The sequence below is a fragment of the Petaurus breviceps genome, unplaced genomic scaffold (genome assembly GCF_028583685.1).
Source record: "Petaurus breviceps papuanus isolate PSGF00001 unplaced genomic scaffold, PetGlider_PUasm1.0 181, whole genome shotgun sequence".
Taxonomy (NCBI): Eukaryota; Metazoa; Chordata; class Mammalia; order Diprotodontia; family Petauridae; genus Petaurus; species Petaurus breviceps.
In genome coordinates, this window is record NW_027185784.1 from 5439122 (window position 1) to 5462138 (window position 23017).

The window sequence follows — 23017 nt, forward strand, 5'->3', positions numbered from 1 at the left end:
GCCTTCAAAAAATAGAATGCAGTCATTTGACTTTCTTTGTGGCTGCATCTTGAGTGCTGATGCTGTAATATTTCTTTTTTTTCCTTTTGGGTTGTTGCTGTTTTTGAAAACATAGACATAGGAAAATGGACAGTATTTCCCTTTGAGCCTTTGGGTCTATTTATCCAGAAAAACTGATGCTTCCTCCAGTTGAAGAGAAGTTGTGATTAATGTCTTAAGTCCATTTGGCTACTTTGCAAATTATTCTTTCCATGGAAAAATGGCTCTTCAAGGAAAGATCTTGGAGCAGGTTAAGGATGGCACAACAGTGTGACTTCCAGGCTCCTTCTTTTAAAATCTCCACCCTCCTTTCCAAAAAACTAGTCTGTTTCTGAAACTAGGCAACTGTCCCAACACCGTCTATTGAGACAAACTTTCATTCTTCCAAATTATTTCGTAAGTTATCTCATTCACTCGTTCTCCTGGTGCCTCTTTCCTCCCCTAAATGAGCTGTCTCCCTGTCTTTTGCCTGGTCATTATGATTTTTGCAGCTTCATGAGACCTGGCTACAGCAGCACTGCAGTAACTCCTTGGTTTTTAATGAATGTCTTTAGAGTCAATATTTAATAGCCAAAAGCAGATTATACCATTTTGTGAGGTACATACAGCACATCCCTTCCTCCCTATTCATGCTCATCTCCCCTTGATTCTGTCATTTCACCGCTCATTAGCATATATATCAAACAAGCAGAGACAGGAGGCAGCATTCTGTCTGGTTTTTGTTTGTGTTTTTACTATATTAGCTATTCTGGTGTGAGAGAAAGTTGCAATGATTGACTTAAATAAGTTTGGGGTTTTTAAATTAAGCCACGCTATTCACCCATTGTAGGGAAAATAGTTTAGACTTGGAATCAGGAGGACCTGGCTTTGAATCCTGTTTCTGTCCTTGTTAAGAGTGACAAAGCAATGATCCTATAAGTGGAGAGAAAGGGGGTGAATGCATGCTACGCTGGCCCCCCTGGAAGGCCACCCATAGCTGTAGGATAAGGGCAAGAAGTGGGATCATAGACGAAGAACTGGAAGAGACTTTGAAGCTCAAGTCCTAGCCCTCACATGAGGAAACTGAGGCCCAGGAAGATTGAGTGTCAGGTAGAATTCAAAGCCAGGTCTTCCTGATGAGCCATGGCACTTTCATGGACTCCCTCTATGATTAATGGAAGTAATAACCCCAATCCCTAAAAAAAATAAAGGAAGCGCCTATTTTCACAGGTGATCTAATAGAAGCATTACAAATTGTTGCATGAATATCCTGAATTTTTGCCATGCCTTCATCTTCCCCCAGTATCATACCACTGAAAAGCAGAGGTCACACCCAGCTGATAGAGGAACATGGATACATGGATACAATGATACACAAACAAACACACCCTTTGACTGCCCATCTTGTACTTCACCCTTTCCTAGCTCCTAGCCGGCCTCTACCAGCTGCTCTCTCTTGCTCTGCTGTCTCAGCTCCTAAGTGGGAAGAGGAGGGGCCAGAGGAAAAGGCATGATCTCACTCAGGTTTGTTAGGTGCTAGATACCAGGGCAGGGGTAACAAGTTTAGATAAGTCAGAGTCTCTACCCTCATGAGGCTTGCGTTTTAGTAGGGAGTTATGGCACAAGCATAGCTAATTCCAATCTTTAGAAAACTACCACACAAAATGCTCCATGAGTTCCAAGAGGTGAGCTTAGTGAAAATAGAAAGGATTAGGGAAGGATCTTTGGACATGGTATGATTCTGCTGGGCTTTAAAGGATGGGCAGAAAATCAAGACATAAAGAAGAGCAGAGAAGATATTCCATAGGGTACAGCATGGGCAAATGCATGGAAGTAGAAATGTACAGTACATGTTCAAAGGCTGGAATAGAGATTCCAATTCTCCATTCTGTTCCCTATGAAGGAAACCAAAGGGGTCAAGGGGAAGATGAGCCACACTAGAAAGAGAATGGACTCCAGTCCTCAGGCTCTGATGGTGGTGAAGTGAATGAGACAGCCATATTGGTGATAGAAATAGTCATCTGGGAGCTTTTAGAAATGTTACCAAACCCTCTGTATCATCTCTACACTATGGAAAGTTGTGTATAAAGAACTTCTCTGGTCTGCCACATTCTCACAAGAGAGACTCTCAATAGTCCCGGGAATGTGTGGAAAGGAAGGATGCCTCCACTTCACCAACAACCGTGGAGCTCACTCCTGCCTGCCAAGAGTGGATGTGGGGATCCACACCTGAACCTCATGCTAAGGTTGAGTGGGAGGCACTGAGGCAGCAGTACTGGGACAGCTTCTGCTCCTGCGTGGTTTGGGATTCAATATGGCTGTGTGCTCTGGTCCCCAGGGTCCATCCCCACCCATGAAGGCAGCAAGGGCAACACATTTCTGATCTTTCAGCATTCCTGTAACAAGCATCAACAATGACCCTGATACCAGCATACTTATCTGAAAGACAATTTATTAACCCACTATATATATATATATCATACATTATATACATATACATACATATATATGTATATGTGTGTGTATTTGCATGGGCAAACACAAATGTCCACTCCTTTAGAGTGAGCACTGGTTAATAGCACTATCATGGATCTGGGAAGGGTCTAGACTTAACAACTTTCCACCCCTGGAGGTTGGGAGGTGGTTTGGTCTGGGCCATAGGTGTTGAGAAGTATGTTGCTAATGTGTTTTCCTGACTTTGTTGTCTTACTTGTTTTTACATATGTTGTTTTATGGATTTACTCTTGTTTTGCATATATTGTCCCTTTTCACCAGTCCATTGGAATAGTGTATAATTGATTTTAAATATCCTTAGTCTTTCCAGGAAGAATTTGGAGTAGGAATAAGGATACAAAGCATTAATCTGAGTAGAGGCGAACCCAAAAATAGGTTTTCAAGAGCCTGGAAGTATCTAGGGGAAGCTACAGGAGGAAATAATGCCGTGAGGAATTTATTAATAATACTTAATATTACAGTGGCTGTGTGTGTGTATGTGTGCGTTTAAAACTCTTGGTAATCATTTGGACTTTTTACAGCAGTTACTGTGCCCTCCCCATCTGCAATGTCTTCCATTATCACTCCCCTCTCCTTTCGCCAACATCTCACTCCCCTAAAACACAGAGAGCCTGCTCTTCCAGGAAAAGGAGACAAAGTGGTCCCAGGGGAAAAATTTACAGTGCTATGTTGCCATGTCAAGGTGCATACTTAGTCAGGCCTGTCATTCCAGAAGGAGTGGGTAATGAGGCATCAAATCCCTCCAGCAGCAGTAATATTTCCCATGAATTCCTTTGTTGAATACTGTGTTGGCTATGCTTTGATTCCCAGAGAAAGCCTTGAAATTTGTACATGTCCTGTATTTCATGTCCGATGTTCCTTCCCCCCAGCTGTAAGAGAAACAGCTGTGGAAATATGCTGCTTACAGGCTTGGACAAAACTTGTGAAAGTTTCTATTTCTTCATTCACTTTGGTACCTTTGACCCTTTTGCACCTTTATTTTCGAGGCTATTTTACATCGATTTAAAATTAACATCTCTCTGTGAAATCAGACTTTCAGTCAGTCAGCAGACCCTTGAGTTTCTAGCAGTTTTTGCAACTTGCCACATTCCCAGTCCTGTCCATGAATGGCACCTGTAAACTGCCATTGGCTTCCTCACTTTTTTCATTGACTGCTCTAACTCACCTCATACAATGCCCCCCTCCCCACCCCCAGTAGAAGCTGGAAGACTTCATAGTAGTTTCCCCACAAAATTATTTCCCATTTCCTATTTCTCATAGGAAGGTAACTGCCAAACTGGGTCTAAGTGGATACAGCAGGAGAGATCCCATTAGAAAAGATACTGCCCTCACATCACCTAATCAATTGGTTTCCTCACGACTGTTATTCCCTCTACTCAGCATTCCCTCTCTCACCCCAGCCTACACGCAGAAGTGGTCCTGCCTGTCTGGAACATGTTGCTTCTTTATCTTGAACATCTCCCACATAGCAACCCCACTAATGACTCTGGTGCAGGCCCTCATTATCTCACACCTGGACTATTGCAATCACCTGCTGGTGGGTCAGCCTGCCTCAAGTTTCTCCCTGATCCAATCCGCCCTCCATTCGACTCTCAGAGTGATTTTCCTAAAGTCAGATCTGATCATCCCACCCCACTATTCAATAAACTCCAATGACTCCCTATCACCTCTAGGATCAAATATAAAATCATCTGCATAGCTTTTTCAAAAATTCAGGTTTATTTTTATTAAAATCAAAGCACCACAGTCTGCCAAAAACAAAACATTCCATACATAACAGTAACAAAGATAAATGTATCAGATGTCCTTCACAATAAAGTAAGTGATTCCTCCATGAAGAGAGAAATCTTTAATCTGATAGGCTAGCATTATTCAGGAACAAGATCCACCAGTATGTGAATTATGGCCAATTAATTTCACACCCAGCATTAGAAAGATGAAAGCTAGGTGAAATCAGTTTGTAAAAAGACATTCAATATAAATTTATACAATGTTATAAAACTGTTAAAATATTTACATGGTTATTTTTAAGCAGGAATTGGGTGGTTGAACTCCTAGTGATGCTTGTAATTCAAACGGTCAATCAAACCGTTTATAATGAATGCAGGACACGTATAAAAAATGAATAAAATTTCAGTTTCAACCTATGAACCTTTTGATCACATGCAGCAACCTATTTTTCTGAATTCATAACATTAATCCTCTGCATAGCTTTTAAAGTCCTTCATAACCTGGTCTTTCTCTATATTTCTGGTCTACATCTTACTCCCCTCCATGTACTGAGATCCAATGATGCTGGTCTCTTTGCTATCATTCCTTAACTCTATCTCTCTATTCTATTCTATTCATTGACTCTATCTCTCCAATTCAGTTTCACTTGCTGTCCACCATGCCTAGAATTCTCTCCCTCTTCATCCCTGCCCTCCTGCTTTCACTGACTTCATTCAAGTTTCAAGTTAAATCTCACATTCTACTGGAGGCCTTTTCCAGTCCTGGTTAATGCTAACACCTTTCCTCTTCTTATTATCTCTAATTTATCCTGTATACATCTGGCTAGTAGATAGATTTTTGCATATTTTCTCTCCCATTAGACTGTCAGCTCCTGGAAGCCAGGGACTATTCTTGCCTTTTCTTTGCATCCCCAACGCTTAGAACAGAGCCTGGCAAAGTTTAGGCACTTAATAGATGCTTGTTGACTTCATCCCCAATTAAAGACCCCTCCCCCCTTCGTTCAAAGAGAAGTTTAGATGCCACTTCCTTTACATTGCCTTTCTTTATCTCCCTTATTAGCACTTTTTCCCTCTGGAAATTATTTGGTATGTACATTGTTGAATACAGGTTGTATCTGTCCAGTAAGTGGGGAGGTATGGAATATTTTATTTTTGTCTTTGCAGTTTTATTGCCTAGTACATGGTAGGCCCTTAATAAGTGTCTGCTGAACTGAACCCACATCACTCCCTTTTAGTCCAATCATATATTCTGGTCACTGAAGGCTTATAAGGAAGACAGCTGATGCCAGTGCTGGTTAACTTTTTGTGTGTGTAATGAACCCCTTTGGCAATCTGGCAAAATTTATGGAGAATCTGGGATAATGTTTTTAAATGTATACAATAAAATATATTGGATTGCGAATAAAGCTAATGAAATAGAAATATATTTACTAAAATATTTTTAAAACAAGTTCATGGACCCCAGGTAAAATGGGTTATGTGGTTTATATACTTAAGTTTATTATCTTAATGGGATACAAATGCCTGTATACATCCTTCCCTTCTTCCCTTATGTTGGTTAGAAAGATTTGATAGAGGGTAGATTAACTAAGGAAAAAGGAAAATGTGATAATGAAGCAGATAGTCCCACTAGCCTGGTCCTACTGCCACTCTGAATTCAGAAATAGAGAAGATAAAGAGAAGTGAGGAGACAATGGCTCAAGCCATTTCTCTGGACTGGCTCAATAACTTTCATTTCTATCTCAGACTCAGGCCCAGTGGCCTGGAATATATTTTCTGGCATTTCAGGAGGAAGGCCACCATTATGGTTGTGAATTCAGTTGGCCCCCAGTCTCTTATACATTGCTACCAAAGTAATTTTCCTTAAGCAGAGATCTCATCATGTGACTCCCCTACACAACCAACTCCTGTGGCTTCCTATTGCCTCTAGATCCACAGAGGTGTTTAACCTGTGGCTTATGAACTTTTCTCTTTCCCTTCCCTTCTCCTTCCTTGTCACATTACCTCACCAAGGCTGGAAATACAGAGGCTGTTCATAGGTCTAGTCCAGGGGTGGTGACCCTGCTGCCCGAAGGCAACATGTGGCCCTCCAGGTCCTCAAGTGTAGCCCTTTGACTGAACCTAAACTTCACAGAACAAATCCCCTTAATAAAAGAATAAAAAGACTAGACTCTAGTCTCAGTCTGACGGGTACAATAACATTGACCTTCTCAGTTTTCTGGCCTGGACCAGTTCACCCCTCCTCAGACTACCTGGTGATTCCTCTTCTTGGGTCTCACCATATTAATGCTGAACTTAATGTCAACAGCAGATCTACTCTGCTCACTGTTGATCTGGTGCTGGTGGTAAGTCAGACTTTAGGAACTCCCAAGACATTAAGAACTTTTCAGACATTAATTATTTCCAAACTTGAGAAATCTTTCAGTCTCAATCTCTTGGGTAGCAGGGATTATAGGTATGTACCATCATGCCTGGCCTCTGTAAACTTAAAGAATTTTGTTTTTGTTAACTGTATTTCAATGTAATTGGTTTCCTTTGTAATACTATGTATTTCACTTTATGCATTTAAAAACGTTATTCTGAGAAGGGGTCAATAGGCTTTACCAGATTACCAAAGGGTCCATGACACAAAAAGGGTTAAGAACCTTAGCTCTAGAATAAAATGTAAACTCTTCTGTTTATCATTTAAAGCTCTTCACGATCTGGCCCCGATTTATCCTTCCAGACTCACTGAACATTACTTCCCTCCTTGTGTGATCCAGCCAAACTGACCTTCTTTCTGTTCCTCCCATGATACTCCATCTCTCATGTCCTTGCCTCTGCACTGGCCATGCCACATGCCTGGAATGCATTCCCTCCTTACCTCTGCCTCAAAGATCCCTCTCTTCTGAGATGTAACTCAAGCACAATCTTCTCCATGAAGCCTCTTCTGACCTCACCAACTGCTAATGTCCTCCCTCCCTGATTACCTTGCAAATATTTGTATTTTTAGTTATACTCTCTCTTTATATACATGTATATATTTACATATGTGTATACATACATATACATATATATTATATATATTTAGACAGGTGAACACAGGAGGGTTGCTAGCACTCTTGATCTGGACAGGAGGGACAAGGAAGATGGCTTTGGAGGGGTTAATAGTCTTTATTCTAGTCTAGTCTTCTCAAGAGGGGTGGCTGATAATGGGAGCACCAACTCCTACAACATTCCCTAATCACCCTTCTCGCAGGGACTGCCGTAAAGTGGGGGCCGGGGGAGGATTACCCCTACATCTCAGTGGGGTCAATTGAGACAGGCACAGCTTGTACACTCCCCTAAATTCCCTCCAGCCTCAAGGGATGCCAACTGAGGCAAATGCAGAGTGCCCCCAATCCCTGGTCAAGGCATGCACAGCATTCCAACGTGTGCATTCAATCCTAAGTGTCCCCCATTTGCTGACCAGTGACCACTTGCTTTATAGGACAACAGAAAAAGAAGACATATTGCTAGCTTACTCCTATATCTCACTGCACAGTCGCAGTGAATATTTACGATTTAAGTATAATATGTATATTATTTATCATAAAATGATGCACAAGCATGGTAGAGATGTTTTGAACCATGATTGTGAGAATTTATATCTAACCTGGGAATGAGAGATTGTTATTATGGCTATGGATCTTGGGAACTAAACTAGAATAACAAAAATCCATCTTATATATATACATATATGTGTGTTTATGTTCGTACGAATTTACATAGGTACCTGCCCTTCCATTAGAATGTAATCACCTTGAGAGTTGGGCTTATTTCATTCTTTGTACTTGTATCTCCAGTACCTAGCACATAGTAGGCATTTAATAAATACACATTGATTGACTTCCTAAATTTGTCTAACAAGCAGTTACGTAAAAATACATTTTAAATAGCAGTTCTTTGGACTCAGGCACACAGACATATAGAGGCAATGACTTCATATTACTGAATTAGCTTCATATATTTGTCTACAAGTAACCCAAATAGAAAACAGATTAAACTGGTGAATTCCTTTCTTCTGTTAACAGTTCTTTTTGTTAACCACCTTATAACCATCTTTGCACAATGATGTTAGGGGGCTCAAAAAAGATTTTTTAAAAACCCACCAACTGAATGAAGTGATGTAACTCTTACAGACTCTAGTTGCATTGGAGATGCAACAGGAATCTATTTAGCTGGGTGCTTGAGACATAATTATTCTCTTATACTGACGGTTCAAAAGAGAATGCAGAATCTTCTTAACGTATAATCTTGCTAGAAAGACAATTTCAAGGCACTTACTAGATAATTCAACCAGGTCCCTCTGTGCAGGGTTTTCTAGCTCAGTGGTGGAAAAGGTAGCTGAGGGAACAGAGGAGAAATTGCTGTACAGTTCTTAGACCATCTACAGACATAAATTGAGTATGAAGAAGCTGCTGGATTTCTTTTAGGCTCTGAAACAGTGACTGTGATGCCCCTCAATGAAGCATTCTGTATGAGGTTCTTTTTGTTTTCTGCCTAGTTGCATGAACAAGAAAAAGGCTATTACCTCTACCCCCCTCCACCCCCACCCTAATTAGTTCCTTTCAACAACATTAACACTAGAACTCAACTGAATTTTCCCATTCTTTCTCTGATGCAAACAAATCAAAGCCTCCCCTCCAACTCACCAATAATAAAAACAGGAGGTTGAATTTAAAGTGCTCAGTTTGTCCTTGTGTTTCTTGGAAGAACTCCCAGGCTCTTAATCGACTGTGCAGCTGTTCACTAAAAATTATGCAAAGAAAAAAAATAAATTCTGTATCTTCTCTGACTGGTGAGATGGTTTTAAGGACTTACCAAAAGCTTTTGTGGAAGCAGCAAGGTTGCCCCATCAGAAATAATTTAAGTTGCAGAATAAAGTTTAATCTCACTTCAGTCCAGTCTTGAATGACAGAAGTGCACTGAGATGACCAAATCCTTGAATTATGTAGACTGCCTGGCATCATTCTGCCAAAATATTATCACATGCTTTGGAGTCAGGGGCTGCCTATTCAAATAAAGCCAGCTTTCATGGGCAAAGAGAACATTGTGTCTTATTTCCTGCCCCAGATGATACATGAAGAAATGAGGTAAGGTAAAATCTGTTGCTATAAATTCACATCAGAACAAACCAAAATAGAAAGAGGTGAAATCTGTAATTTTGAACTTCTTAAAACCTGAAAATTTTAAGAAAAAATGTTTTGATCAACTTGAGAATGCTATTCAGTTAATTATAACTGATGTTTATGTAGTTCTTTATGAAACACTTTATAAGTTAACACATTTTGAGCTTCACAACAGCATTGGAAGAGATTATTACCACCTCTATTTTACAAATGAGGAAACTGAGGCAGAATACTAAAGTGACTTGTTGATAGTTGCAGCTAGTATTAGGATTCAAACTGAGGTCTTCCTGGCTCTGAGTTCTTCACTCTGACCATTTTGAAGTAGAGACACTGATGAAAATGATTGTGTGCACATATGTGTGAAGGGGGGGCCACCATTTACCTGCCCCCTCTTTTTGGATATTTAGATAGTTTCCAGAGTTACTTGATTACACATAATCTTAATCATAGATCTAGAGATGAAAGGGGTTTCAGAAACCATCCAGTCAATCCCTCTTCATTTCATAAATGAGGAAAACTGATGTCTAGGGAAGTGACTTGCTTAAGGTTATGGAGCAAGGAAATGCCAGAAGCAGGTTGTAATGCTATTATGAAGATCTTTGAATAGCTAGTTTTTTGGTAACACCTTTAATAATACTTATTTCCTCAAAGAGAAGAAATTCTTTACAGATAATGTATCTTCTCCTGCCACCATCCCTTCGCCTGACCTTACCCTTTTAAACAAGGAATACACTTCCAGGACCATTAATCTTCATATATTCTAGGTTATGGCCACAACTGGCTTGCTTGCTGTTCTAACTGCTGCAAGACAAGATGTAGCAATTTGTACCTTCCTGACTTTGCATGGGCTATTCTACATATCTGCAATGGATTCTCTTCCCGGTCTCTTGGAAGTTCCAAATTTCCTTAAGGCTCAGCCCAAGTACAACTTCCAACTCAATCCTGATTCCCTCAGTTCTTTCCAGCATGTAGTACATTGTAGACAATAAATGCATTTTGAATGAATGGTTGGGTCTCATTCTAACTCTCAGTAATATCTATGAAGTAATGAAGTGACTCTTTGTTGGAGGTATGGACTGAAGATTTCATTCATGTGAAGAATCCGTGGTTTTGAAACTCTCCACAAATTCAGTACAACTCATCTGTCATTTATATTCTTAAGTGTCCTAGCACCTGGAGAAATTAAATAACTGTGGGTATAATTCCCAGTTTTTAAATGAGGAAACTGTTTCAGAAAGTTTAAATGACTTGCCCACAATCAATCTGAAGCCAAGTTTTATTGACTTCAGGGGTCCATCTACTACATAATGTTAAAATTATCATACTAGAGCATCACATATAAAGATGGTTTAGGATTCAGGGTGGGCAAACTGTGGCCTTCTAGGTCCCCAGATACAGCCTTTTGACCAAGTCTCAAGTTTTATAGAATAAATCCTTTTATTAAGGAGATTTGTTCTGTGAAGTTTGGATTCAGTCAAAGGGCTGCACTTGAGGACCTAGAGGGTCACCTGTGGCCTGGAGGCTACAGGTTCCACACTCCTAGTTTAGGTAAATGCAGTGTGATCCATTGTAAAATATTACAGGGCTTCCATTTTCTTTATTTTCTAAATGGAAAAGTGTCAACTCATACATCAATAAATTTTTTTTAAAAATATAACGACAAGTTGAGAAAGCTGAACCATATTGATCCAAATGGTTGTCAATTTCTTTCAGTGAGTTCAAATGGGACAACTGCAGGTGGGGAAAGAAGAAACATTTTAAGGATGTCAAACAGTTTCAAGCTATGAATGCTGGTAAATAGTTGCTATGAACAGAATGGTTCAGCATGCTAGAATTGGGGAACTGTACATGTCTTTTTTTAGTAATAGCTTTAGGATGATTCAATCTGAGGCAGCATCACAAAAAGCAACAGACTTTATTGGTGGTGCAAACCAAAGACTCTCTCTGGTATGCACAGCTAGAATGTACAACGTTAGTTATCAATGTGATTTTCAAGACAGCCTCCAGATTCACTGCCTGTCATTTCTAATGCAAGGGGCAGGATTAACATGTAGAAAAGTATTCCCATTAAAAAAATCCACTAGTATTAGGAGACAAGGACTCTAATAACTGACATTTTAGGCACTTTTAAGTTTGTAAAGTCATTTCATTTCATGAAAATCATTCATTTGAGTTTCACAACCTTGAGAAGAAGGAACTACAGGCATTGTTGTACCCATCTTTGATGATAAAGTTGTTTGTTTCAACTGTGTTCAACTCTCCTTGGTCACATCTGGGGTTTGCTTGGCAAAGATATTGTGGTTTGCCAATTCCTTGGCAAGTGGTTTGCCAACTGGCAAGTAGTTTGCCAATTCCTTCTCCAACTCATTTTACAGATGAAAAAACTGAAGTAAATGGGGTTGACTTGTCCAAGATCACACAGCTATTGAGGTCAGATCTGGGCCTAGGAAGTTGAGTCTTCCTGACCCCAGGCTTGACACCTAGCTGAGGAAATTGAAGCTTGAAGTGGTCAAATGATGTATTCCTCATCAGGTATCTATCACAGGTATGATTTAAAAAGAGGCGTCTTCAGCTGTAGCACCATCACAGTGCCACCCACACCCACAGGCTCCATGTTATCATAAAATACAGCCCATACTATTACCTCTGTCTCAGGTATAAAAATCTGTAACATGAGATGCTCTGTAAGGGAGTTTTACCCTAGTCCTCTGTTGCATTATGAATAATTTGGAAAACAATGTCCAAATTACTTCATGATCACTAACTGCAGAGGAAAGTTGTTTAGATACAGGATCACAAAAGAAATGGCATCCCATTCTTCATTGTTGTATAGAACCTGGAAATGGAGTTGTTATGCTTAAAGGGCTTTAATAAAGGATAAAAGATTTGAGTGTACTAAAAAACAAACGACTAGCTCATATGCCAAAATATCTGTAACTGAAAATTACTTAAGTGACAGAGAGGTACAAACCAAGAAGGCAGGATAGTGGTGCAGGGAGAAGAGACTGAGGTGCAAATCTCATCTTTGCTAATGACCACCTATGACCTTAGGTCACTTCACTGACCTGGCCTCAGTTTCTTCATCTATAAAATGAGGAGGCTGAACTAGATGACCTTCAAGGTCCCTTTCAGTTCTAAAACTATTATCTTAAATGCTATGGATGGAGGCATGGGAGATGTACATTGATGGCTCAGCAAAAGTTCTCTGGAGGAAGTAGCATTTGAGCCAGGCTTTCAAGTTTGGGTAGGATTTCAATAGGTAGAGTACATAAATTAAAATTTTCGTGTTTTAATTCATATGCCTTAAAATGGTATGCTTCCCAGAAGTAAAAAGATCAACACTCCAAATATATTATAGGCCTATCTGAAAGGCAAATAAATTTTCCAACCTTTAGGGAAAGTGGGCCAAGAGAAATCCAAGAAAAGACCTTATTAATTAGTTCAGTCATCCCTTAAAAAAAAAGTTACAAAACACACCTGCTCTTCAATAAAAATATAGAACCTTTTAAATATATAAAACATAAATCTACAATCGATAATTCTTTGGGTAGGCTCTTAGACTTTAGGTAGCAAATTAACATCTGTATACATCTCTAAAATTTTTCAAGAGTGAGCTTACAATTTTTTGGCTAATATGAAACGGTGACTGAAAAGCAAATAATCCAAATGCCTTCATAATCAGAAAAGGAACATGTGTGTGTGTGAGCACAGAATATGTAAATAGGAGCTTTTATCATCATCCACCGCTACATCTGAGCAGAATGCTTATCACCCTGCAATATTTTGCATGCTAACGAGCTGTGCACGGGTCAGCTTTCATGGTACACTATCTCCACGTTTACATCTCACAGCTCTTCTTCCTTTTCCAAAGGTTATTACCCCCAATACCTTTCAATTAACTAGATTTCTATAAATGCATGGGTTCTGATTAGTCTCTATTTGTCCTATGTTACTGTAAATGCACAGTCCCTGTAACTAAATGTAGAATGTGTAAGTTTAAAATGAATCATTTTTCTTACACACCTCCCTCCTTTTAATAGATGGTTATTATGGATATGGAATGTGGCATATGCATTGTGTCTTTGATTTTGCTTTCCTGTTTTCATGATAAAGGGTTCTCCAAAAGGTAGGGCTAGCCAGAAATGACTGATATAAAAATGAAAGGCATCAGGAAACATTATTAAAGACATTATTGCTTATTTTTGCATAAGCATCTTCCTTTAAAGTTTGGCTGAGATGGCACCTCATTTGTGAAGCTTGTGCTGATTGATCTCCAAGCCTTTAGTTTTCTGCCTTCTTCAAATTGTCATCCTTTATTTATCTGTGTAGATGTTGCATACCCCAAGTAGAACGTGTTGAAGGCAGGACTATCTTGTTTTTGTTTTTCCAGTGTTAACATACAATATTTTCCCTCTTCCTTTTCAAAATTTATCTTTTAAAAATTTTGAATGATCTGCTCCTTTCTCTTCTCCACTTAGAGCCGGAAACCCAGACTAGAAAATATTATTGCAACATAAATTGTTTTCAACAAAATTTTTTTAAAAAATAAAAAAGTTGTGTCAAGAAATAAACATCTTCACTGCATTAACAAATGGTCAGTTTAATGACTCCTTTTCCAACATTTCCCTAATAAAATCTTTTTAGAAGAAATCTCATAAACAAGCAGAGGCACCCATGTCATTGACTGCCTTCTGGAGGTGAGAAGGCAGTGTCTGTGACCCTTTTCCATCATGTCTAGATATGATTTCCTCTGTACTATAAATATGCTTTATCTCTATACTTGGCCCCTAGGTATTTTACTAAGGAGAGCAGAAAGCTATTTCAGAAACTTCTTTAATGATAAGATAAAACTTGATGCAAGGGAAAAGCAAGTGAGCCATTTTTCTCTCAAAATAGCCTTAAAAAAAATTCTCTGGGTTTTAGACAGGTTTTGTTTTGAGTGTTCATATTAAAAGGCAAAACCCTCCCAACACTAACTTGCTTGTGAAAACTTTTGTTACCCTTGGCTAAGGCTCCAGAAGGCAACCCCTAGGCAGGATTCTGTCAGTTGGTAATAATCTTGAGATGCCCAATTGTGTCTGGATCGATAGGACACACTATTCCATTCCATTTACAGATGAAAGCTGAGTTTCTGGCACTCTTATTATTTCTCAATATTCAACACTGTTCATTAAATTACACTTAAGTATTAAGTATGCAATAATTCTTGGCTTTTAATGAAATTATGAATCAAACGCATTGTCCGTCTCGTCTTTGAGCTGGCAAGCTGCAGCATTTCCTAGTCCTTCTGGTATGCTGAAGATACCACATCATCGGACCTTCAAGTGGGGGAACTCTGCAGACCCAACTGCAGCAGCTGCTTCCCGGGGAGGTGCTGAGCAGCTGTCACAATCGTCTGTCCGTCACATTCTCTTGCTCATTGTGTTTCTTTAATGGTAGAATCATTTTTAGGACAGACATGAAGCTTACTGAAAATTGGAGGGATTATTTATTGCTTTGCAAACCTTGGTAATGCAAAAAATACAGACCCCTCCCTTTTCCTCAAGCATTCAACTATTTTAATGTCTAAACATTTAGTAAATCAAAAAACACACTATTTTATACTATTTGGGTCAAATTAATTTTATTATGCTCCATGATGAATTGCCACCAGTGCAACATCCTATTCACTGTACATTTCAAAAATTCACATACTAAACAAAATTTCAGTTGATAAATGGAAACTTGAATGATTGAAAGTCTTTATGAATCTCATACATACAATAGTGGCTAGCTGATATTGTCTATCACATAGCGTTTGGATACAAAAAGCCTCATGCTAGTTTGTTAAATGCTAAGGCTATTCAGACAATCATTTAATTGGAGTATATATGCGAGGCTTTCAGACAATATGCAGAGATAGTGAATCTGAACACTATGAAAACACTATCTTCTGCCCACAGTGCAAATGGTGAAGTGCTGAAACATGCAGCCATTACATCTTAGCAAATCACAGTTTCAGTCTTCATGCCTGGACTGAACTATACAGATCTCCTATTTTAAACCAACTGTAATTCAGATTTTGTGCAACAAAGAATGTCCTTGGGTTTTTGTTTTTCCTTTGACTAAAGTCAAATGCCTTCTTTGGCAAACAAGAGACAGCTTTAACATTCTCTTTCCAGAGCTCTGTTACAATTTGGGATTTCTTGAAAAACATTATTCTTAATGTTAGTTACAGAAATCCTGTATTTCTTGACCAAAGGATAAGAGAAAACTTAAATCTGAATAATCCTTAAAGGAACATATTTATAAAGAAAATTTGAGGTTCTTATTATTTAAAATTATCTTCATGAATATCCAAAAGGAAAATCTATTCTAACATATTTTTTTAAAAAAAATCACAAGGTTTTATTTTCCATGTGCACAAATTCCTAATTTCATTGGTTAGTGGTTGTTCAGCCTCACCCACACTAGACTCACGAGCTCAAGCCACAATAAAAATCAAAAAGCAAGCAAGGTTTCTAGCAGCAGAGGGCACTGTTAGTATTTGCAAGAAACAAAAAGTTTGGAGTTTTTCCCATATGCTTTAATTACTCTTGCAAGGAAGTTAACATTCTCTGAATAACTTAACTTTTATTGCCCCACTTACTGCTTTCAGCAACAAAACCTTTTAAATTATTTCTTATGATAACTAGATGCATGATCACTAGAGATTATGTGATAACTGGATTAGAAATTCAAGCCACATCTTGCAGGACCAGCCTGTCAAGATCATGCCAATACTAGGGTTTGGTCAGTATGATTCTGGATAGCTTAAAATTTAGTTTGATATTGTGACTATAGTCTTGAAACACTTAAGATACCTTTTTTAATTAACTACATTCTGCATATGACTCAATCTGTGAAAAGTTGTTTATTATTTAAGTCTGATCGTTTTCTAAGTAAAATTTACTGTAGGTACAGTAATTAGTGCTGTAGCTATTAAATACCCACTTTTGGGTACATCAGTGTATTGTTGAGATAGAGGGAACCCTAATTAAAAAACACCTTTCAATATGCATAAAATAATATCTGAAGGTCTGCAATAAAGAAAAGAAAAATCTATTTCTTTTTTCAATTTTGTGTTCCAAACAGTTTGACATTTTAAGGCCTCAGTTTTTTTTAATTTACTCATTCCATGTCTGACAAATACCATGAGAAAATATCAATAAAATTTAGTACCTATGCGTCAAAATTCTAATGTATACATCTGTCATTTTTTTTTCTTTTTCTGGATTGCTGTTTTAGTGTTTGAAATTCCATGAGCACCTTAAATCCATCCAGACTGTAGAATGATAGTACTTCATTTCACTTTATTAATACACTAGTGTCCCAACTTTAAAGTAAATTTAACCCAACATTATTGAAGCAAGCATCAAACATAGCCCTTTAGTTCTGAAAGACATAAAAACTGACCCCAAAATAAGTCAAGCAACTGCTCCGGCAACTTGAAGACTTTTGTTCATAAGAAAGACTAAAGTTTTAAGCTTGCTGGCCGGCCAGGTAGATGCTGTTAAATGTGTCATAGCATAAACACTACCCACCCCACAGTTTACTCCAGGTACAGAAGGGCTCCTAGGAACCTGAGCATTGAATGATCGCTGCTGGCTAATAGCAGACAATACTACCTTATCATAAGAGGTGTATTGATTTCATAACTATCTTTTTGTAGTGATTTTATGTAAAACATATTGCTGAAATGTGAGAAATTGCATCAGTATAGCGATGTTCTGAGAACTGTGCAAATGTATCAGCCTCAACATTCACATAGCATTGTATTCAAAATGAAGGGGTTAAATAAACTGTCTGCATTACTTAAAAAGAATGTAGTGCTATACTAGATTTTTAATAAGAAAATTTAGATACAGAAAAAGTAGGGTATGAAAATAGTGTTTTTCCTTCTTGCATTATAACTAAATTACAATAAGGTTTTTGTCAGTCTCACATATTACATCTAAACTCCCGTATGGATGGAATAAACAATATTCACAAGTCAACTGAGCATCCTGATGTAAACTTGCACACAGTAACAGGGAGTAGCTTTTTAGAGGATTATGACAAACCTTTACAGATTAAATGAGGTATTGCACAGATTAATAAAAAAAAGCAAAAGGCAACAAAAATATACAGCAAATTGGTAAAACATTTACATGATAATTTTACAGAATCCATAGACAGAAAGTAGTGTTTAGTATTTCACCTTAAAAAATATATATATAATATATATTGATCAATCATCCCATTCATCATCATCCTCAAAATCTTCTTCATCATCTTCATCCTCATCTTCATCTAGTAGTAAAAGAAAATCATTAAGATGATCATTTATTTACAAGTGTCTAAATAACATTTTACTGTATTCATTTTCTCTATTGTACGTCCACAAAAATATTTCTACAAAGTCTCCCTGCATTTCAGCTCTCCTCTCAAACTGCCATATATGCATTTTGTTCATAGTCCGTATATATTTACAGATACACCTGTTGTCTCTTCAATAGAATTTAAGTTGCTTGATGTTAGGAACTGTCATATTTTTATCACTGTATGCTAGTGCTTATCAGTGTCTGGAACCTAGTTAAGTATTTAATAAATGCTTATTGATTGATGTTCAATTTTAGTGCTGGGGGATTTACAATTTCATCTTTTTTTTTTTTTTTTTTTTTTTTGCTTTTTGGAAGGCAACTGGGTTTAAGTGACTTGCCCAAGGTCACATGGCTAGTTTTTGTGTTAAGTGTCTGAGGCTGGATTTGAACTCAAGTCCTCCTGACTCCAGGGCTGGTGCTCTATTCACTGTGCCACCTAGCCGCCCCCAACTTTTTTCTTAAAGCTACTTGTAACTGAGTTAAATTAATTTAGGAAAGATTAAAATAAACCACTACATTAAATCAATTGATAATATTACATTAGGGGGATAACATTTTTAAAAATTGACTAAAGATATTTTAAAATATACTTTGAATAGTCACCATGCCACCATGCAAAGATGTAAGGATTTTTCTAATGAAATGGGAAACACTGCAACCTTCCACACTGTCTGTAGTTTTATAAAACTGCTATCAGGAGGCTGTTAGGAAAAACATATTAAATCCAGTAAAGTCAGAGTAAGAGAAGTAATATGGGGTCTTTTATGGAACAATCATTGCTGATGATCTGATTCAGGAAATAGTTAATGAGAACTTAGCAGAAGGGATGTCACTTGTTATATAAATTACAGAGCAAACATTTAATAAAAACAGATCAAAGTTCTTGTCCTCAAGAAACTTATAGTTGGGATGGCTAGGTGGCGCAGCAAATAGAGCACCGGCCCTGGAGTCAGGAGGACCTGAGTTCAAATCCGGCCTCAGACACTTAACACTTAGGAGCCGTGTGACCTTGGGTAAGTCACTTAATCCCAACTGCCCTGCCTTACCCCCTCAAAAAAAGCCGAGTGAGAGAGAGACAAAGAGACAGAGAGACAGAGAGAGAGAGAGGCAGAGAGAGACAGAGACAGAGAGAAACTTATAGTACTGTTTTCTTCTTAAGGCTGGCTGGTTAAGCATTTATATTTTAAACTGTAGTACAGCACCTATTAAGCAATATGAATAGGTAACTGGAACTGGAATGCTACAATTGCATTCACCTTTTAAGATGAACTGTTTTTTTTTAAGCAAGGAAATGAGATAGTACTAAAATGAACAAGAATTTTAGAGATATTTATGAATATTATATCTCTCTTTAAATCTTATTTAACTTAAACATATATGATTTCAATGAAAAGTATCTCAGAATATTAAATATGGAAGTCAAGATTGAACTATTTCATAAATTATTTAGGTATTTTTCAGTGGTCAATAAGATAACCAATAGTTTTTATACTTTTCCTATAGGAGGAAGATATGGTATGCTATCCCCTAGAAACTCTACTTCATGGACATGTACCATGTAACATATCTGAATTACTTTGTTGAGGTTATACAACATAGTGGAACTAGTAGAGTCTATATCTGGGGAAGAATAAAAGACAAAACCCACCAGTAGGAAGTAGCTAATAATCCTGATCTTAAGTACCACCTACAAATTCAGAAATTCCTATAGACTTCTAGAAAGGTGTGTGATCATTAAATCAAACAAACCAAGTTCTTTACCAGATATTAAATCATAAAATTTATATTTGATTTTTAAATCTTTTCCCTCTATTTTGTATAGTATCCAGCTATGTGAGTATGTATGTGCAAATGTGTACATGATACTTATTCAGTATTCATTCTATTATAATCATGCTGCCATCTATACTGGAAGATATATTTCACAGTACCTATGCTACAAACGTTCAGATAGTAAGCCTAATTTTTATCTGGTTAACAATTTATGATATACATTCAAATTTCTTATTCTATTTCCTGCTATTATTTTCTTTAAAAAGTTTTTTAAATTAATTTATTTTTAGTTTTCAACATTCACTTCCACAGATTCTAAGTTCCAAATTTTCTCCCCACTTCAAGATGGCATGCATTCTGACTACCCTTTCCCCCAATCTATTGGCCCTCCCTTCTATCACTTTCTACCACATCCCCATTATACATGATATAGATTATACATGTGTAGTCATGCAAAACACTTCCATAACAGTCATGTTGTGAAAGACTAACTGTACTTCCCTCCATCTTATTCACTGCCCCCTCCCCCGTTTCCTGATATTTTAACATCTAATTATTTTGCATTTTGTAAATAATGAGGATCAAAGAAATCATACCTGAAGAATGAATGGCTTTGCTCCTTTTCTGCATTACTTCCATTAATGCACCTACAATTCCTGAGGTGGGGGCAGGTGTAGGGGGCACAGAATCTTGGCCATCAGATACCTTTGGAAAAGAAAGATAAAATACAGGGATATGTGTAAAGTATAAAAAAGAACCTTTATGTCCTGAGAATGTCTTTTAAGACTTTTTCTTATTTTTCTTTTTAGCAAGGAAATGAGATAGTACTAAAATGAACAGGAATCTTAAGAGATATTTATGAATATTATATTTCTCTTTAAATCTTATTTAACTAAAACATATATGCTTTCATTTGTAAACATTCTCAAAGCAAGCAGGAAGTACTTCCATTGTTAACATGGTTGCATTTGGGGGCAGAAAGAGCTAAGATGGCAGAGTAAAAGAAAGAACTTGGTGTGAGCTCTCGCTCCAATCACTTTCAATACATATTTAAAAAATGACTCCAAACAAATTTAAGAGCTACAGGACCCACAAAGTGACAGAGAAAAACAAATCTCCTGCTGAAGGCAGCCTGGAAGACAAACAGGAAGGGTCTATCACACCGAGCTAGGAGCTGAGCACAATCCTGTATGAGCCACATGGTTCTGGAGCCAGGGCGGGCCCCAACCAGCAGCAGCCTGAAAAAGACTTCAGGAGAGTGAATCACCAGCAGCTGTGGCGATTTCCAGACTTCTCAACCCATAAACACCTAAGAGAAAGTAGAGGTCAGTGGGGAACTCTGTTGAAACAGGGGGACAGAAGAGCGGGGTCCAGCCCCCGCCCTTGGAGCGAGAAGTGATAGAGGTGCTGTGGCTGCAGCTGCTGCCCCATGGCTGCCTCCAGATCACAGAGGAACTAAGTGACCATTCAGAGGGTAACTGCTCTTACTTTGACCTGCTTGGATCTGGATCTTGGTCTTGGGTGGTGGCCCTGGGGTGTGTGGCCAGTGTGCCAGAGCTTGTGGGGGCTGTAAAGAGAGCACCCTCCTAACAGCTCCCGCAGCTGCAAAAACCCCAGCAATTTGGAACAAAGCTCTCTCCATTCTAGAAGCAGAGTTCTACCATGGCAAAGAGCACAAAAGTCAAGTAACTAACTGCAAGATGAGCAAGCAGAGGAAATGCAGCTCAACACAGATTCCTTTTATGGGGACAAAAAGGATCAAAGCATGGAATGGGAGGAAGACAATAAAGTTAGAACTCCCGCATCAAAAGCTTCCAAGAAAAATATGAACTGATTACAGGCCATGGAGAAGCTCAAGAAGGATTTTGAAAATCAAGTAAGAGAAGTGAAGGAAAAATTGGGAAGAGAAATTAGAATGATGTAAGAAAATCACGAAAAGAGAGTCAACCGCCTGCTAAAGGAGACCCCCAAAAATATTAAAGAAAATAAGACCTTAAAAAATAGACTAACTCAAATGGCAGAAGAGGAACAAAAAGCCAATGAAGAGAAGAATGCCTTAAAAAGTCGAATTGGCCAGATGGAAAAGGAATTTCAAAAACTCACTGAAAAGAATAATTCCTTCAAAATTAGATTATTGCAAATGGAAGTTAATGCCTTTATAAGAAATCAAGATACTATAAAACAGATCTAAACAAATGAAAAAATAGAAGGCAATGTGAAATATCTCAGTGGAAAAACCACTAAACCGGAAAATAGATCCAGGAGAGATAATTTAAAAATATTGAACTAAGCCATTTTGAACATATTGAACGAAGCCATGATAATAAAAAAGAGCCTAGACATCACCTTTCAAGAAATTATCAAGCAAAACTGCCCTGATATTCTAGAACCAGAGGGCAAAATAGAAATTGAAAGAATTCACCAATCACCTCAGATCCCAAAAAGAAAACTCCTAGGAATATTATACCCAAATTTCAGAGTTCTAAAGTCAAGGAGAAAATACTGCAAGCACTCAGGAAGAAACAATTTGAATATTGTGGAAATACAGTCAAGATAACACAAGATCTATCAGCTTCTCCATTAAGGGATCGAAGGGCTTAGAATATGATATTCTGGAGGTGAAAGGAGCTAGGATTAAAACCAAGAATCACCTACCTAGCAAAACTGAGTATAATGCTTCAGGGAAAAATATGGTCATTCAATGAAATAGAAGATTTTCAAGTATCCTTGATGAAAAAAACAGAGCTGAACAAAAAATTGGACTTTCAAATACAAGAAGCAAGAGAAGCATGAGAAGGTAAAGAGGAAAAAGAAATCATAAAGAACTTATTAAAGTTGAACTATTTACATTCCTACATGGAAAAATAATAATTGTAACTCATAAGACTTTTCTCAGTATGAGGATAGTTGAAGGGAATGTATATATGTGTGCGTGCATGTGTGTGTGTATATATGATATGTATGTATAGGAGGGTGTATGTGTGTATAAATATTTGTGAGTATGGGTATATGTTTGTTCATGTATACACAGAGAGGGCACAGGATCAGTAGAATATGAAGGGATGATATCTAAAAAATAAAATTAAGATGTGAGAGAGGAATTTATTGGGAGGAGAAAGAGAGAGATAAGATTAGGGCAAATTATCTCATGTAAAAGAAGCAAGAGAAAACTGTTACAATGGAGGGGAAGAGCAGGAAGGTGAAAGGGAATGGGTCAACTTTACTCTCACTGAATTTGGCTTAAGGAAGGAATAATATACACCACTCAATTGGGTATCTTACCCTACAGGAAAGTAGGGAAGAAGGGGATAAGAGGAGGATGATAGAAGGGAGGGCAGATTGGGGGAGAGGGTAGTTAGAAGCAAACACTTTTGAAAAGGGATAGGGTCAAAGGAGAAAATAGAATAAGTGGGGGTGGGACAGGATGGAGGGAAATATAATTAGTCTTTCA

General features: G+C 37.9%; 2 protein-coding genes across 3 annotated transcripts in view; both read right to left on the reverse strand.

The window, feature by feature from the left end:
* The window catches only part of NDUFA5 (NADH:ubiquinone oxidoreductase subunit A5), a 306556-nt gene that overhangs the window by 115084 nt on the left and 168455 nt on the right, over positions 1–23017 (reverse strand). The gene's annotated exons all lie outside the window — the stretch shown is intronic.
* The window catches only part of WASL (WASP like actin nucleation promoting factor), a 122173-nt gene continuing 114164 nt past the window's right edge, over positions 15009–23017 (reverse strand). For both annotated transcript variants that reach the window (XM_069087119.1, XM_069087120.1), the window contains exons 10-11: positions 20163–20271; positions 15009–17722 (exon numbers count right to left, since the gene is read on the reverse strand). In XM_069087119.1, coding sequence (XP_068943220.1) covers positions 17661–17722; positions 20163–20271 — 171 coding nt within the window. In that variant the 3' untranslated portion in view covers positions 15009–17660. The remainder of the gene's footprint in view (positions 17723–20162; positions 20272–23017) is intronic.